Raw genomic sequence first — 16099 nt, 5'->3', positions numbered from 1 at the left:
AGTTTTGTGCACATTTTCTGTGCTGCTGCATCAATGAGACCCTAGTATTTCCAAGGTGCTTTCTCTTCACAGAATAACGTAAATTTGTTCGAGATTGTGCTCTCAATTTTCTAAGCAGCCATGCCTGGGCAGACGAAAACCCACATGTCACACATGTCCAGGGATTCCAACACAGATTTGGTATCAATCTATAAGCAGGTGTGCTGGATGGTCATGTGATTGGACCGTACAGGCTCCCATCGAAGCTCACGGGCCCCATCTATTTGTCCTACTACAAAAAAGAATTGCGCGTCACGCTTGATGCCGTGCCAGTAAATGTCCGTCAGGACATGTGGTTACAGCATGACGGCACATCCGCTCACTTTTCACGTCATTTTCGGGAACATTTGGACTAATGATTCGGATACAGCTGGATAGGCCGAGGTGGTCCAATCACTTGGTCTCCACGATCTTCGGTTTTGATTCCATTGGACTTTTTCCTCTGGGGTCGAATGAAGAGTTTGGTTTCTGAGACTCCTATATAGAGAAAAGAAGATCTGATAGCTCGAATTGAGGTCGCTGCTGGACAGACTACTGAGACACGAGGTATGATAATGCGTGGGTACCACGACATCATTCGCAGGTACAATGTGTGCACCGAACTTGGTAGTCGCCATACCGAACCTTAGTTGTAGAGGATAAGAATGCTAACCATCCTTCTAAAAGGACAGAAACGGTTAAGTTTAACTGTAAATAACAGCGTTTGTGAAAACCGATTAGGTTTCATTTTTATAACTTCAGTTATTAATGAGTGGAATTGTAAGACAAGTGATGGGTCATGCATTATAAATTACTTATAAAAGTGGTCGCGTTACCAATATGTTTTCGAATGATTGTAGCATGGAAGCTGTACGTTTCCTCACAAGGGATTAAATTCAAAATATTATCTACTCAATTCCCCCTACAGGTGCTAGAAGTTTGTAAGAGGAATTTTAGGGCATCCTGTAGTTTTAGGCCTCCATGGTCCCTCCATTACTTTCAGTTTCATACAATCGATGTTCTTTGTGCCCTGTCCTATGATTACGCTCTTTAATATCCAACTGTTGTCTGTATGGCTGCTAAAACCATCTACTGACAGCAACTGTTTTTCTTACCACTACGTCCTCGATTTGCGTTCAGTTTGTCACCTGGTTCCACGTATATGAGAGCTGTATTTTCAGAACCTTATCTGCTCACTTTTGTGTTGTATGCTTTTATAGTTCACTGTAAATATTGATGGAACTGCTGTCCACAGTTCAAATATTTTCTGAATAATCTTTTTCTTATGGAATTTCTATTTTCTTACACACAGCCATCTCTGATAATGGTGTATCAGAATGCATCAATACATTAATCTGCGTCCAAGACATTCTCAATTCATTGTATGTTAAACATTGCGTAGGAACTAATCAAAACAAATAAGTGTCAATAAAAAACTATGATCATTAAGCGTAACCAACGCAATGGTCGCCAGTAGTTATTTCAAGACAGTGATGAGTATCGTCACGTCGCCAGTGAACCAGGAGGAGACATCCTCGTATGCTGCCATAGTGACGACGGGCTCACCTGGGCAGGGCGAGCGGCGCCTGTGCGGGGGCGGCGCTGGCGGCGGTAGTGACGGCTCTGCGGCAACTGCAGGAGCAGGTGGCGGCTATGGAGGCTGTGGGGGCGGCGGCTGCGGGGGCGGCGACGGCGGCCGGCACCCAGCGGGCAGCCAGCGCGCAGGCGGGTCTGGCGTGCAGCAGCAGGCTCATGGCTGGCAGGTGGGGGCGGCGGAGGCGGCGGTGGAGGCGGAGGCGGCGGAAGTGGACGCGGCGGGTCACAAGAAGGGGGCGGCGAACCGCGGAGAGCCGAAGCTGATGCGCATGCTCCACTGGAAGTCGCTGGACACGAGCGCGGGTGGCTGCCTTACCTGTCAGCACCCGACCAACTATAAACCTCCATCCCAGCACTCACTCAAGCCGTCCACGAGGTTCGTTTCCGCGCAAAGTGTCAAAGGTTTTGGGCAACATGTGAAGAGGAATTGTATTCGGTCGTATTCCGGCCGTTAGTGACAGGAAGTGCGCATTTTCGATCGAGAAATAAAGTGATCAGTGCCTGTACTCCAGGTTTTGTTTCACTTGCACCACCATCGTAGTATTCCTAACAGAGAAATCTAGTTCAGCTTCCAGCATCCACTCCCAACTGGCTGCGGCATTTGGCACTATCAAAGCATCTCTTTACAGACGTATCCACCTCATAAAACTTACGGGCAGCGTTTTCATTGGAACGAGTATTTCGTTCCATTTACAATAGAAAAAAATATTTAGCGTCAGTAGCTAAGTAACTTCTGCATATCCTATCGGAATATCAGCCTGGAAAGGCTTGAAAAGTAGTTTATGGAAATGAGCAAATATTTCATAACTGAGTTGCAGTTATCTCTATATGTGTTCTATTTATATTCAATCTAGCGCCAGTACGTTGGTAGAGAAAACATTTCGTTTATAACGACATATCGAAATATCTGCCCTTTTGCCTACTGTCGTTTGCTGAGAAGCTCCTGAAATTCTTGAAACGGTTATTAAATTCTAGCGGTTTTGTTACATGGGTGCTCATTGAATCACACTTTCAACGACCGGTAGACCCAGAAAATAACTGAAATTCACTGAATTTCTTTTATTATTGTTTCATACCCCTCGCTTAGTTTGACTTTCTGTTCATCAGCCTAATGGTTTTAGTTGATAACTTGATAGAATACATATATAAAAGAGAAAAATTTACGTGTGTTTTTAGAATTATTTGAAAGATTAAGTTTTTTGGTGATGCCTACCCGAAGAAAAGAACTGCTACAGGTTTTATCGTTTTTAAATTTAATAAGTAATATGAAAAATGCAAGGAAGATTGTGTATAAACGGGATGTCATTTGAGGAAAAACGTATTCATTGACAGCTGACGGATCTGCACTCGGAAGGTTTAGATGGATGAAGGAAGGTTAAAGATCATAACTGTCGTAGAGTATATATATAAAAAAACGGCTCAATAGTAGATGACGGTAAATGGTGTCCGGAGGAGGAGGGAGGGGAGGAGAAGACTATAGGATTGAATCGATTTGAGAATTGGCCGTCATGATATGAATAGAAAGATGTTTAGACAAGGTGGAGGGAGAGAGCTCTGATATGTGGTAGACTGGCAACAGTTGGTGCTATAGGGCAGATAAGTGTGAAATGTCAATTGTTATATTGTTTAGTACCATAAGCACTGTAAGCATATCAGTTTGTATAGAATGTTACTACGCCCCGCACCTTGTACTGATACAAACATTCTCACTCGTTTCAAAACAGTTGTACGTACGGTAATGTACAGTATTTACAGCTGCAGTTTCGAAACTATGACGTAGGCGAGGGAGGTAACACCATGGAGCATATTTGGCAACACGTGGCCCTTGGTTCCGCGTCGAGGGGATTTTACACAATGGCCACTTCTTTAGACAGGAAGTGGGAGCCAGGCTGTTAAGTTACAACTAGGTAGAGAAGACAAAAATAAAGTCAGTCACAAGCCTCGTGCTTAACAGAGCCAAATTCTTCTGCCTTCCGCGAAGACAGAGCGTGTCTACAAGGTAAATGGGTTGGCAACATCGGAGGAGCAGTTACAGGAGATTCTCCCCAGCCAAACATCGAAGAAGACTAACGGTTTTCGCAGTCTAACGAGAAGTCACTTCTAGGTGAGTCGTGTTAGAGACCAAACGAGTCATATGACATGGAAGACAAGCCTTTGCATGAAGACTTATTAAATTTAATCGTGACATCAACGCGAAATAGTTACTGTTGTTTTCATAAGGATTCAGAAAAGTGCCACGCACATTTTCTGGCATTTCTACAGCGCTCGCGCTGCGCCACGGTCACTGTTGCTGCAGCACACCACTTTGCTTTATGTAGGTGAACAGTCCGTGCGTAGCAAAAACATTGCACAGTTGTTCCTCCGTTTTATTTCATATTCAGTGGAATCAGTATTTTTAAATCATTGGATCGTGTGATTTGAAATGCATTAAGAATAAATGCAATTTTTATCGGTCTCCCTGTATCAGTTAATCCTCTTGAATGACGACCGCAGATAACAGACTGTGTTGTGCTATCCTTGCTCATCTTGCAGCTCTGTTATCATTCCAGAATCATAATACTGCTGCTCACCTTGCAAACAGGATCTGACCGATGCCATTTATGCAAAACATTTCTGTCAACAATATTTCGATTTGGAATGCATTCTTAACGAAACCTTCTCAAGTTGTCATCCGAGTCGCAACGTTTCGGAGAGTTTCTTACCCTTAATCTTAAATAAGAAACTCGTCGAAGTGTTGCGACAAAACGACACTACAAGAAGATTTCATGAATATTTCGGTTTATGTGAGTGGTTACTCTTACACAAAACCAGAACAAGTTTTCGAATGAAAATTTGTTGGGTCTTGCTGCACCAGTAAGAAGCTGAAAGTAATAATTTTCCGAACTTCATAATCGCCAGAGATGACGCATGCAGTCAGCACTACGAGCCGGGATCCGAAGGACAGTTCATTGAGAAAGAACTCGAAGACACCATCGAGAAAGAACCCAATGATACTATCACGTACAGGCAAAATGTAAACAGAGTTCTGGAATGGATAGTGTCATGCTTTTGGATGTTTTGAAATTTAAAGCAACTGTCAATTCAGAACGCTACAAGACGTCAAGGACTAGGTTGAATTTCCAGTTCTCTAGTCAATCCTAAGAAGAAGACAAATTCCGCTTGCAATAGGACAACAACAGGCACCACAGCTGTTTTTCGACTATGAAACACATTACCTTTGGCTACCACCTCTACAGCAACGCCCTATTTTGACACCTCTAGACTTCCATCTGTTTGGGCCTAAGAAAGATGAACGACTTGTGAAACTAAGATGCTGCCGAAGATGTGTGGCAGTGGCTAGCCTCAACTGGTTCAGATTTTCACGAGCCCGGCGTGCAGGTTCCTCTTGTCCATCGTTGGCAAAAGTGCATAACAAATGATGGTGACAATATGGAGAAATAACAGTATTTAGCTAGCTGAAATCTTACCATACTGAATTGTCATGCTGTGCTTTCTTTATTTGTTGTAGATTCCTTGAAAATAAATGGGAAATTGAACCCCTATGGAGGTGAAATAGTGGTTGGAAATTTTTATGAAAATATTTCACTATGCAAGCATTTTAGAAGCTAAATGTATGAAATTTTTTATTTGACTTCTCTGTTAGAATTAAAAAAAAATCAATTCTCTGTTTTGGAAATTCAACCCCTAAGGGGGTGAAATAGGGGATGAAACGTGTTATGAAGATATTTCATTGTGAAAACATTTTTAAAGCTAAATCTTTCAAAATTAGTATTTGGCTTCTCGGTTAGAAATGAAAAAAATACACGTTTCACTGTTTTTGAAAATTCAAACCATAAGGGTGTGAACTGGGGCAATCATCACCCAGCCCAAACTGCTAAGGATAGAAACTTGAAATTAGGAGACGGTGTTGATCTTATGCTGTAGGCATCGTTTACTAAGGGATTATTCGAAATTTCACTGCTAAGGTGGAGAAACAGGGGATGAAAAGTTTTATGAAATTATTTCATTGTGAAAGCATTGCTAAATATGCGAAAATTTGTTTTTGGTATCTCTGTTAAATATAGAAAAATACGTGTTTCACTGTTTTTGGTGATTCAGCCCCCAAGGAGATGAAATAGGAGATGAAAATTTTTAAAGACATATTTTGTTATATTAAAAAAACTAAATACATGAAAACTGGTATTTCGCTTCTCCCTTAGATGTAAGGAAGAAGTGTTAGAAGATGAAAGTTTTTTAAGGATATATCGCCACAAGCACGCAAAGGCATATTTAATAGAAACAGACTCCAGCTATCAGAATCGCTTTTTGGTCAGAAGTACATTCGGAAAAGACCATGCTTCTATGGTCTTAACTACTATGAAAAGTTTAGACGGTGTTGCAACTTGTGAACAACATAAATACTCGGTTAGAGAAAAACAAAACAAATCTGTGCAGACCATAGAGTGTACGCGAACGAAGCAGCGGGCCTGAGCTAGTAGTTAAATACATAAATAAAAAGTGTTCAAATACTTAAAACGTATACCCAATATATTAATGTGACAGTAATAATTTGTTTATATCAGTCAGCAGTACACGTCCAAGAAATTGCAGTTTAAAAAATGGCATTTGAAAAGCATACTGTACGTCAGATAAGTGGAGTAATACCACTGTTACGCAATGAATTTAAGAACTGTAACAGCAAAAAAACTCTTACAATTACAGTACGCTACAATTTTCACAAAATAAAACTGAAGTGGGCACTCACAACTACCAGTATTCCACTTAGCACTACGGTTGTATGCTATGGCTATACGGGCGTGTAAAGAGAGGAACGCTGTTTATTTGAACCGTTTCGGCTACGTTCGCGAAGTCAGATTTCCCTCTTGTTAATAGTGTGCCCATCGCCTGTGGATTCATGAGACATATCAGATTTATTATCAGCTGGTAGATTAGGGTGTGGTTATGACTCCTTTTTTTATGAGTATTCAGCCTTCTGACTGATTTGATGCGTTCTAGCGCGAATTCGTCTCCTGTGCCAACCTTTTCATCTCAGAGTGGCACTTGCAACCTACGTTCTCAGTTATTTGCTGGACGTATTCCAATCTCCGTCTTCCTCTACAGTTTTTACCCTCTGCAGCTCGTTCCTTTCCTCGCCGATTCTACGGAGAACCTCATCATTCCTTATCTTACCCGTACACCTAATTTTCAACATACTTCTGTAGCACCACCTCTCAAACGGATTCTCGTCTATTATGGTGTTCTTACATCCCATGTCTCACAATCGTACAGAGCTGTGTTCCAACATACATTCTCAGAAATTTATTCCTCGAGTTAAGACCTAAGTTTGATATTAGCAGACTTCCCTTGTCCAGGTATGCCTTTTTCGCCAGTGCTAGTTTGCTTTTTATGCCCTCCTTGCTCCATCCGTCATGGATTATTTTGCTGTCTAGATAGCAGAATTCCTTAACTTCGTGATCACCAATTGTAATGTTAAGTCCCTCGCTGCTCTCATATCTGCTACTTCTCATTACTTTCGTCTGTCATCGATTTACTCTTAATCCATATTCTACACTCATTAGACTCTTCATTCAGTTCAGTAGACCCTGCAGTTCTTCTTCACTTTTGCTGAGGATAGCAATGTCATCAGCGTATCTTATCATTCATATCCTTTCAGCCTGAATTATAATCCAACTTTTGAATCTTTATTTTATTTCTATCACTGCTTTTTAGATCTATAAATTGAGCAATAGAGTTGAAAGAGTACTCCCATGCCTTACACTCTTTTTAATGAGTATTTCGTTCTTTGTCTTCCAGCTTATTCTTCCCTCATGGTTCTTGCACATATTGCATATTACCCATCTTTACCTTTAGCTTACCCCAATTTTTCTCGGAATTTTCAGCATCTCATATCATTTTACATTGTTGAAGCCTTTTTCCAAATGAACAAATCCAATGAAAGTGTCTTGAATATTCCTGAGTCTTGCTTCCATTATTAACCGCAAAGTGAGAACTGCCTTTCTGGTGCCTTTACCTTTTCTAAAGCCAAGCTGATCGTCATCTAACACATCCTCAATTTTCTTTTCCATTCTTCTGTATATTATTCTTGTCAGCAACTTGGATGCTTGAGCAGTTAAGCTGATTGTGCCATAATTCTGGCACTTTTTGGCTCTTGCTATCTACAGAACTGTGTGGATAATGTTTTCCGAAAATCAGGTGGTATATCGCCAGACTCATACATTCTACAAACCGAGGTGAATAATTGTTTTGTTGCCCCTTTCCCCAATGAATTTAGAAATTCCGATTGAATGTTATGTATCCGTTCTGCTTTACTTGGTCTTCAGTCATCGAAAGCTCTTTTAAACTCGGATTCTGCTACTGGATAGCTTATCCCTTTCCTAACAACTGTTGTTTCTATCACGTCGCCAGGTAAGTCTTCCATCATCGTAGAGGACTTCTGTGTACTCTTTCCACCTATACGCTTTCTCCTTTGCATTTTACAGTGGATTTTCCATTGCAGTCTTAATGTTACCGTCATTGATTTTAAGTTCATCGAAGATTGTTTTGACTTTTCTGTACGTTGAATCCGTCATTCCAACCATCATTTCTTTTTCGACTAATTCACATTTCTTTTGACGCTGTCATTTTGCCTGATCTTCCCTGCACTTCATATGTATTTTGTTCCTAAGTGACTTGTATTTCTGTAGTACTGAACCCTGAACATTTTTGTAGTTCCTTCTTTTGTCAATCAACTGAAACATTTCTTCTGTCAGCCATGATTTCTTCTAAGTTACCTTCCTTGTACCTACGATTTTGTTTCCAACTTTTGTGAGTTTCCTTTAAAGAGATATCTATTCCTCTTCAACTGAATTGCCTACTGAGCTATTTAATATCGTAGTATCTATAGACTCAGAGACCCTCAAGCGTATCTCTTCATTCCTTAACACTTTAGTATCCCACTCATTTGCACACTGATTCTTCCTGATTATTCTTTTAACTTCAGCCTGCTCTTCGTCATTACCAAATTGTGATATGAGTCTGTATGTGGCCCTGGGAACACCTTCAGTTCAATATCTGGTTTCTGAATCTCTGCCTGACCATGATGTAATCTAACTGAAATCTTCCTTTACCTGGTATACCTCTTCCTCTTCTGATTCTTGAACAGAGTATTCCATATTACTAGCTAAAATTTATTACTGAACTCGGTCTTTCTCCTTTCTCATTACTAGTGCCAAGTTCATATTCTCCCGTGATCCTTCTACTCCTTCCCCTGCAATCGTTTTGCAGTCTCTCATAAGTATTAGATTTCCATCTTCTTTTAGGTACTGAATTCCCCTTTCAAAATCCTCATATACTTTGTCTCCTCATCTTCTGGATGTGACATCGGCATGTATACCTGAACCATTGTTCTCGGTGTTGGTTTGCTGTAGATGTCACTGAACTGCTCACAGTAACTTACTCTTTGTCTACCTTCCTATTCATAACGAATCCTACTTGCGTTGTACAAGTTTTTGTTGTTGTTGATATTATGGTATACTTCTCTGAGAAGAAATATTGTCTTCTATCCTTTTCACTCCGCTGATCCCGACCATATCTGGATTGAGTCTCTGCATTTTCCTTTCAAATCTCTCACACTGCACCCCCCGATTCGGCGCTTATCCTGTTGGAATGTTATGGGTGAGGCCACAAGACGAACAACATTAGCAAGCCCGTGAGTAAGAAAGTGATGAGTAATCTGGGTTAAACGTAGTTTGAATTACTCTAGTATTCTTTGCCATTTGCGGGACTCTTGCATGCTACTTAACTGTCAGAACCTTGGCTCTGAAATCTGGAAATTGATATGCAGAGTCTTAAAATCGTCTAAAGGTATTCTAGGGTAGGTTGTACTGACAAATAATTATCAAGAAAAAAATCTAGACGCTGCGCCACGTTATTTAGCGTTGATGCGTGCCAATCAGGTTGCTGGGAGCGCAGATTCAAACGGCCCGTCATATACAATTAGTGTCTAGTGGGTAGCGTTGCTGCCTCTGAATCACGGGGTCCCGGATTCGATTCCCGGCCAGGCTGGGGATCTTCTCTGCCCGGGGACAGGGTGTTTGTGTTGTCCTCAGCATTTCATCATCATCATCATCATCATTCTTGAGTGTGGCTACATTTGACTGTGTACAAAATGGAACTTTGTACGGGCGCTCATGACCGCGCAGTTGTGCGCGCACACACCAAACGTCATCATTAACAATTAGTGCCAGTTGTTCTAACAGCGTAGATGATAACGCACGAGACGGCTCAGCTTTTGGCTGCTCAGGTTACATCCTTACTACCGTACCATGTCCAATTTTTGTATCGCTCTCTTTTTCAGTGTTAGGAAACCAAACGAGGAACACTTTTTTCGCGAATGGCCTGATTAGCTGACTTCAGTGCTGTTTTCAGAATGTTTCTAACCACCCTGCATGGTAACAAATAAACGCTTTATTAAAAAAAAAAGTTTTGGGGGTGGTGTCAGACCTCGCATCGTCCCCTCCCCCCCCCCCCCCCCCCCCCCTGGATTTACTCCTGTGTGGGAGAGGGGCAGCTACGGCAGTAATATCAGAAGTTGAGACCGTCTTGATGCAAAACACCTTGTTATTCGTTTATTTCTTTATTATCCCAAACTAGTTTCGGCGACAAATATCACCATCATCAGTGGGGTTTATTAATCTAAATCATACAGAAAATGGCATGGTTGTACAAACGCAGTAAAACATTGTAACATTTTTACAATTCGTCTTTTGAAATATAGTTTTCTATTGATACTTTCATACTACCTTATTTGTTGTATGTTACAGCATGTTTTAAGCAATTATTGGCCCTGTTTGCGACTTTTTTCTATTGCAGTCTTTTTACTTAGCGAACATCATGTCATCTGCAACCATGTGAGCGGCTGTTAGTAAACAAATACTAAAAGGTGAACTTCGTATGTCAGCAGTATATACTTGGGGTTGTGGTAGTGTGGTAGTGTTGCGGAAATCAGTTATTTGGTGTTTACTGAGCTGTTGCTTAGGTATTCGTGTACTCACGTTCGTTGGATGGTATGTGACTGCTTTATACGCAGAAAAACAAAATTACTATATACAAAAGGCTATAGTCGAAAGGAAAAATGTAATAAACGAAAACACAACACTCTGCAACAACACACTCTTTACCGCTCTGAGAGAACTAACCAGGGACACAGTACAGAAGCCGGCCGCTGGTGGCCGAGCGGTTCTAGGCGCTTCAGTCTGGAACCGCGCGACCACTACGGTCGCAGGTTCGAATCCTGCCTCGGGCATAGATGTGTGTGATGTCCTTAGGTTAGTTAGGTTTAAGTAGTTCTAAGTTCTAGGGGACTGATGACCTCAGATGTTAAGTCCAATAGTGCTCAGAGCCATTTGAACCACAGAACAGAAAGCACCCACACGCAAAAGAACCATTTCCCCATCACACACAGAGACATAAATAATGAACAGAAGTCGTCGTAATTCGCGCTACAGTTCTTCATAGCCTTTCTCGCCAATTGCGATACGCTCTCGCGACACACGCGAACAGCAAGATGACGTAATATTGTGGATCAGAAAGAAAGTGCAAAAGTTTTGTTTTTCTGTGTATAAAAGCAGCCACATACCACCCAACGAACGTGAGTACACAATAGCTAAGCAACAGCAAAGTAAACACCAAATAACTGGTTTTCACAACACTACCACAACCCCAAGTATATACTGCTGACATACGAAGTTCACCTTTTAGTATTCGTTTACTAACAGCCGCTCATATGGTTGCAGATGACATGATGTTCGCTAAGTAAAAAGACAGCAACAGAAAAAAAAGTCGCAAACAGCGCCAATAATTGCTTAAAACATGCTGTAGCATACAACAAATAAGGTAGTATGAAAGTATCAATAGAAAACTATATTTCAAAAGACGAATTGTAAAAATGTAACGATGTTTTACTGTGTTTGTACAACCAAGCCATTTTCTGTATGATTTAGATTAATAAACGCCACGGATGATGGTGATATTTGTCGCCGAAAGTAGTTTGGGATAGTAAAGAAATAAACGAATAACAAGGTGCTTTGCATCATCAATAGAAAACTATATTTCAAAAGACGAATTATAAAAATGTAACAATGTTTTACTGTGTCTGTACAACCATGCCATTTTCTGCATGTTTTAGATTAATAAACCCCACGGATGATGGTGATATTTGTCGCCGAAACTAGTTTGGGATAATAAAGAAATAAACGAATAACAAGGTGTTTTGCATCAAGGCGGACTCGACTTCTGATATTACTGTTTTTCTATGCAAACACAGACCAAATGGAAGAGTTCCAAGATAATGTTATTGCAGCTACGCCTGCATTGTTAGTAGGCTTGTCCAGTGCGCCCTGCAACGACGGGCGCCACGCCGGCCTTGGACGGCCTTCTGTCCCCTTCCCTTCCGCAGACGTGCCGTGCTGTGCGGCTGGCAAGCCGCCCCTGCCAGCCCGTAGCCGCAGCCGCAGCCGCCGCCCGCCGCACCTGACGCGACTGCCGAATACCGCCCCAGAGGGCACTCGCCTCACACCGCACCCGCTCCGCCCCACCCCGCCACACAGGGCCGGCAGCCGCCATCTCCGCGTCGCATCTGCCGTGGCGCCGACGCCGCCCCTGGCTGACGCGCCTATCTCAGGGCAACAGCACCGCCAGCTACACTGGCCACTGCATCTGAACAGATTTCTGTCTATCTCCCCAGTCACTTACAGCCAGCTACTGTGAGGATGTCAGTTCACTGTAAAGTAATGGGATGGCGGTGTGTACAGATTGCAGTAATATCCCGTACACGAGGTATAAAAGGGCAGTGCACTGGCGGAGCAGTCATTTCTGCCTGTTGTCAGGTGATACACTACTGGCCATTAAAATTGCTACACCAAGAAGAAATGCAGATGATAAACGGGTATTCATTGGACAAATATATTATACTAGAACTGGCATGTGATTACATTTTCACGCAGTTTGGGTGCATAGATCCTGAGATCAGTACCTATAACAACCACCTCTGGCCGTAATAACGGCCTTGATACGCCTGGGCATTCAGTCAAAGAGAGCTAGGATGGCGTGTACAGGTACAGCTGCCCATGCAGCTTCAACACGATACCACAGTTCATCAAGAGTAGTGACTGGCGTATTGTGACGAGCCAGTTGCTCGGCCACCATTGGCCAGACGTTTTCAATCGGTGAGAGATCTGGAGAATGTGCTGGCCAGGTCAGCAGCCGAACATTTTCGGTATCCAGAAAGACCCGTACAGGACCTTCAACATGCGGTCGTGCATTATCCTGCTGAAATGTAGCATTTCGCAGGGATCCAATGAAGGGTAGAGCCACGGGTCGTAACACATCTGAAATGTAACGTCCACTGTTCAAAGTGCCGTCAATGCGAGCAAGAAGCGACCGAGACGTGTAACCAATGGCACCCCATACCATCACGCTAGGTGATACGCCAGTATGGCGATGACGAATACACGCTTCCAATGTGCGTTCACCGCGATGTCGCCAAACACGGATGCGACCATCATGATGCTGTAAACATAACCTGGATTCATCAGAAAAAATGACGTTTTCCCATTCGTGCACCCAGGTTCGTCGTTGAGTACACCATCCCAGGCGCTCCTGTTTGTGATGCAGCGTCAAGGGTAACCGCAGCCATTGTCTCCGAGCTGATAGTCCATGCTGCTGTAAACGTCGTCGAACTATTCGAGCAGATGGTTGTTTTCTTGAAAACGTCCCCTTCTGGTGACTCAGGGATCGAGACGTTGGTGCACGATCCGTTACAGCAATGCGGATAAGATGCCTGTCATTTCGACTGCTAGTGATACGAGGCGGTTGGGATCCAGCACGTCGTTCCGTATTACCCTCCTGAACCCGCCGATTCCATATTCTGCTAACAGTCATTGGATCTTGACCAACGCGAGCAGCAATGTCGCTATACGATAAACCGCAATCGCGATATTCTACAAGCCGACTTTTATCAAAGTCGGAAACGTGATGGTACGCAATTCTCCTCCTTACACGAGGCATCTCAACAGCGTTTCACCAGGCAACGCCGGTCAACTGCTGTTTGCGTTTGAGAAATCACTTGGAAACTTTTCTCATGTCAGCACTTTGTAGGTGTCGCCACCGGCGCCAACCTTGAGTGAATGCTCTGGAGAGCTAATCATTTGCATATCACACCATCTTCTTCCTGTCGGTTAAATTTCGCGTGTGTAGCACGTCATCTTCGTGGTGTAGCAATTTTAATGGCCGGTAGTGTACATGTGAAAATCTGTCCGACGTGATAATGGCCCCACGATGGGAATTACCACACTTTGAACGCTGACTGGTACTTACAGTTGGACACATGGGACAGTCCATTTCTGAAATCGTTAGGGAATTCAGTATTCCGAGATTCACAGTGTCAAGTGTTTGCGTGAATATCAAATTTCAGGCATTACCTATCACCACTCACAACGCAGTGTTCGACGCCATTCACTTAACCACCGAGAGCAGCGGCATTTGCGTAGAGTTGACAGTGCCAACAGACAAGCAACACTGCTTGAAATAACCGCAGAAATCAACGAGAGACGTAGGACAAACGTACCCGCTTGGACACTGAGGCGAAATTTGGCGTTTGTGGACTATGACAGAAGACGGTAGACACGTGTCCCTTTGCTAACAGCATAACGCAGACCCCAAGAAGTCACGGGCCCAAGTTGTCAACAAGGCACTGTCGAAACTAGTGGTTGCTCAATGTTTAAATGGGCCGGACTGGGCCCTCTGCTCCAACTGATCCGATCATTGACTGGAAGTGGTTACATTCGTCTACTTGGACTCCATTCAGGGATTTCGTGTTATCGATGATAATGCTCCAGTTACATGGTGCACTGGGCCACAATAGTTCGCGATTGGTTTCAAGAACATTTTGGGAAAATGGAGCGAATGATTTGGCCACGCAGATCTCCCAACATGAATCCGACCGAACATGTATGGGACATAATCTAGAGGTCAGTTCGTTTACGTAATCCTGAATCGGCAACACTTCCGCAATGGACGTCTATACGGGCAGCATGGCTGAATATTTCTGCAGGGGACTTCCAATGACTTGTTGAGTCCAGGACAGACACTACGCCGGGCAAAAGGACGTCCAGCACGATATTACGCGGTATCCCATGACTTCTGTCACCTCAGTGTAAGACTGTGTGCTGGACCGAGCTTCGAATTCGAGACTTTTGCTTTTCACGGACAGGTCCTCTACCGACTGAGTTAGCCATCTTCACAGCTTTACTTCCACCAGTATGTCATCTCTTGCTTTCCAGACTTTGCGGAAACTCTCCAGCGAAACGTGCGGGACTGGCAGTCCTGGAAGAAAGGATATTGCACCCTCAAGGATGTTTCCAGAAAGAAATTCTGATTCTGCAGCGCACAGATGAATACATCTCAGTTAAGTGTTTGGACGCTGAAGAAGTTAAGTACAGCTTTAGAATCCTTAAATAAGGTTCCTGTTTCTTGGGATTCAAACACTTCCTGCATCAACGCCAAAAAGGCTACGAAAAACCTTAAGGTGAAATACGATATGGCGGAAAGATGAGTGAAGTTAATGTAAGATTTCAATGGGTTGTTAACAGCCGATGATGAACAAAAAGAAGTAATTTTTGATGAGTGCAAGACCACTGGAGAAAATGCCCTGACTGAAAAAAAAACGGAAAGAAATTTGTTCTAAACTAAAATTGATTTTGAATATTCAGTTATATAGTAATTCTTAAATTTCTGCCAAGTTGATTTAGGGTGTTTATTTAGTTGAAAAACACACACTTATTTCAGCATGTAAGTCTTATTTCAATATTTAATTCCGTTGCTAATATTAATTGTAATGAAGCTTGGAATATTATCAAAACATGCCAAAAGTAAAAAATAAAAAAGCAACTGGAGAGGGATGTTCTGAAATCACTTGACTTTTTATGTAACACTCATATAAGGACCACCTTAATGACAACAGTCAAGCCCACGCATAATCAGTAATAAACAACACGTAGTGGTATGACGCTAATTCTCGGCCACTGCGGTATGGATTCCTCGTCTTCAATTGCAACAAAATAGATCTTAAAATTCTTCTTCAAGCAGAAGGAAAGAAACTTGGGGATCTGCGTGAAGAAACACGAAATTTGTAAAAACAAGGACAATCCTGACAGCGCACTAAAGTGGTAAGCTACTGAGCTAGAAATCCAAAGTAGCCTGCGGTCCAAACCACTCATAAGTTCTGCAAAGCTACTGACGACCTAGGCGCAAGAGTTTTACGTGAATTGGGGTACTCACAACAGATTAACTCGAGGATCGTGAAAGAAGGCCTATAGCTGCAGAGCTTTGGAGAAGAAAGATCCATGCATCTGGATCCGAATACGTGACTGCGTTCAAATGCTCAAAGATCTTCGTTACTTTTCGTTTCCCTTTCAATTTATTGGCTTTTGTCTCGTAGTGCGAACAG

General features: G+C 42.7%; 1 protein-coding gene across 2 annotated transcripts in view; it reads right to left on the bottom strand.

Moving 5' to 3' along the window:
* LOC126187586 (nocturnin) overlaps nucleotides 1–16099 on the bottom strand; it is a 399558-nt gene that overhangs the window by 170722 nt on the left and 212737 nt on the right. Inside the window, exon 2 of one of the 2 annotated variants that reach the window (XM_049928760.1) lies at nucleotides 1585–1930. The exons of the other annotated variant lie outside the window; for it this stretch is intronic. Coding sequence (XP_049784717.1) covers nucleotides 1585–1772 — 188 coding nt within the window. The 5' untranslated portion in view covers nucleotides 1773–1930. The remainder of the gene's footprint in view (nucleotides 1–1584; nucleotides 1931–16099) is intronic. 2 annotated transcript variants of the gene reach the window in all.

The sequence above is a fragment of the Schistocerca cancellata genome, chromosome 5 (assembly GCF_023864275.1).
Source record: "Schistocerca cancellata isolate TAMUIC-IGC-003103 chromosome 5, iqSchCanc2.1, whole genome shotgun sequence".
Lineage (NCBI taxonomy): Eukaryota > Metazoa > Arthropoda > Insecta > Orthoptera > Acrididae > Schistocerca > Schistocerca cancellata.
This window is presented reverse-complemented; position numbering and strand designations above follow the sequence as displayed.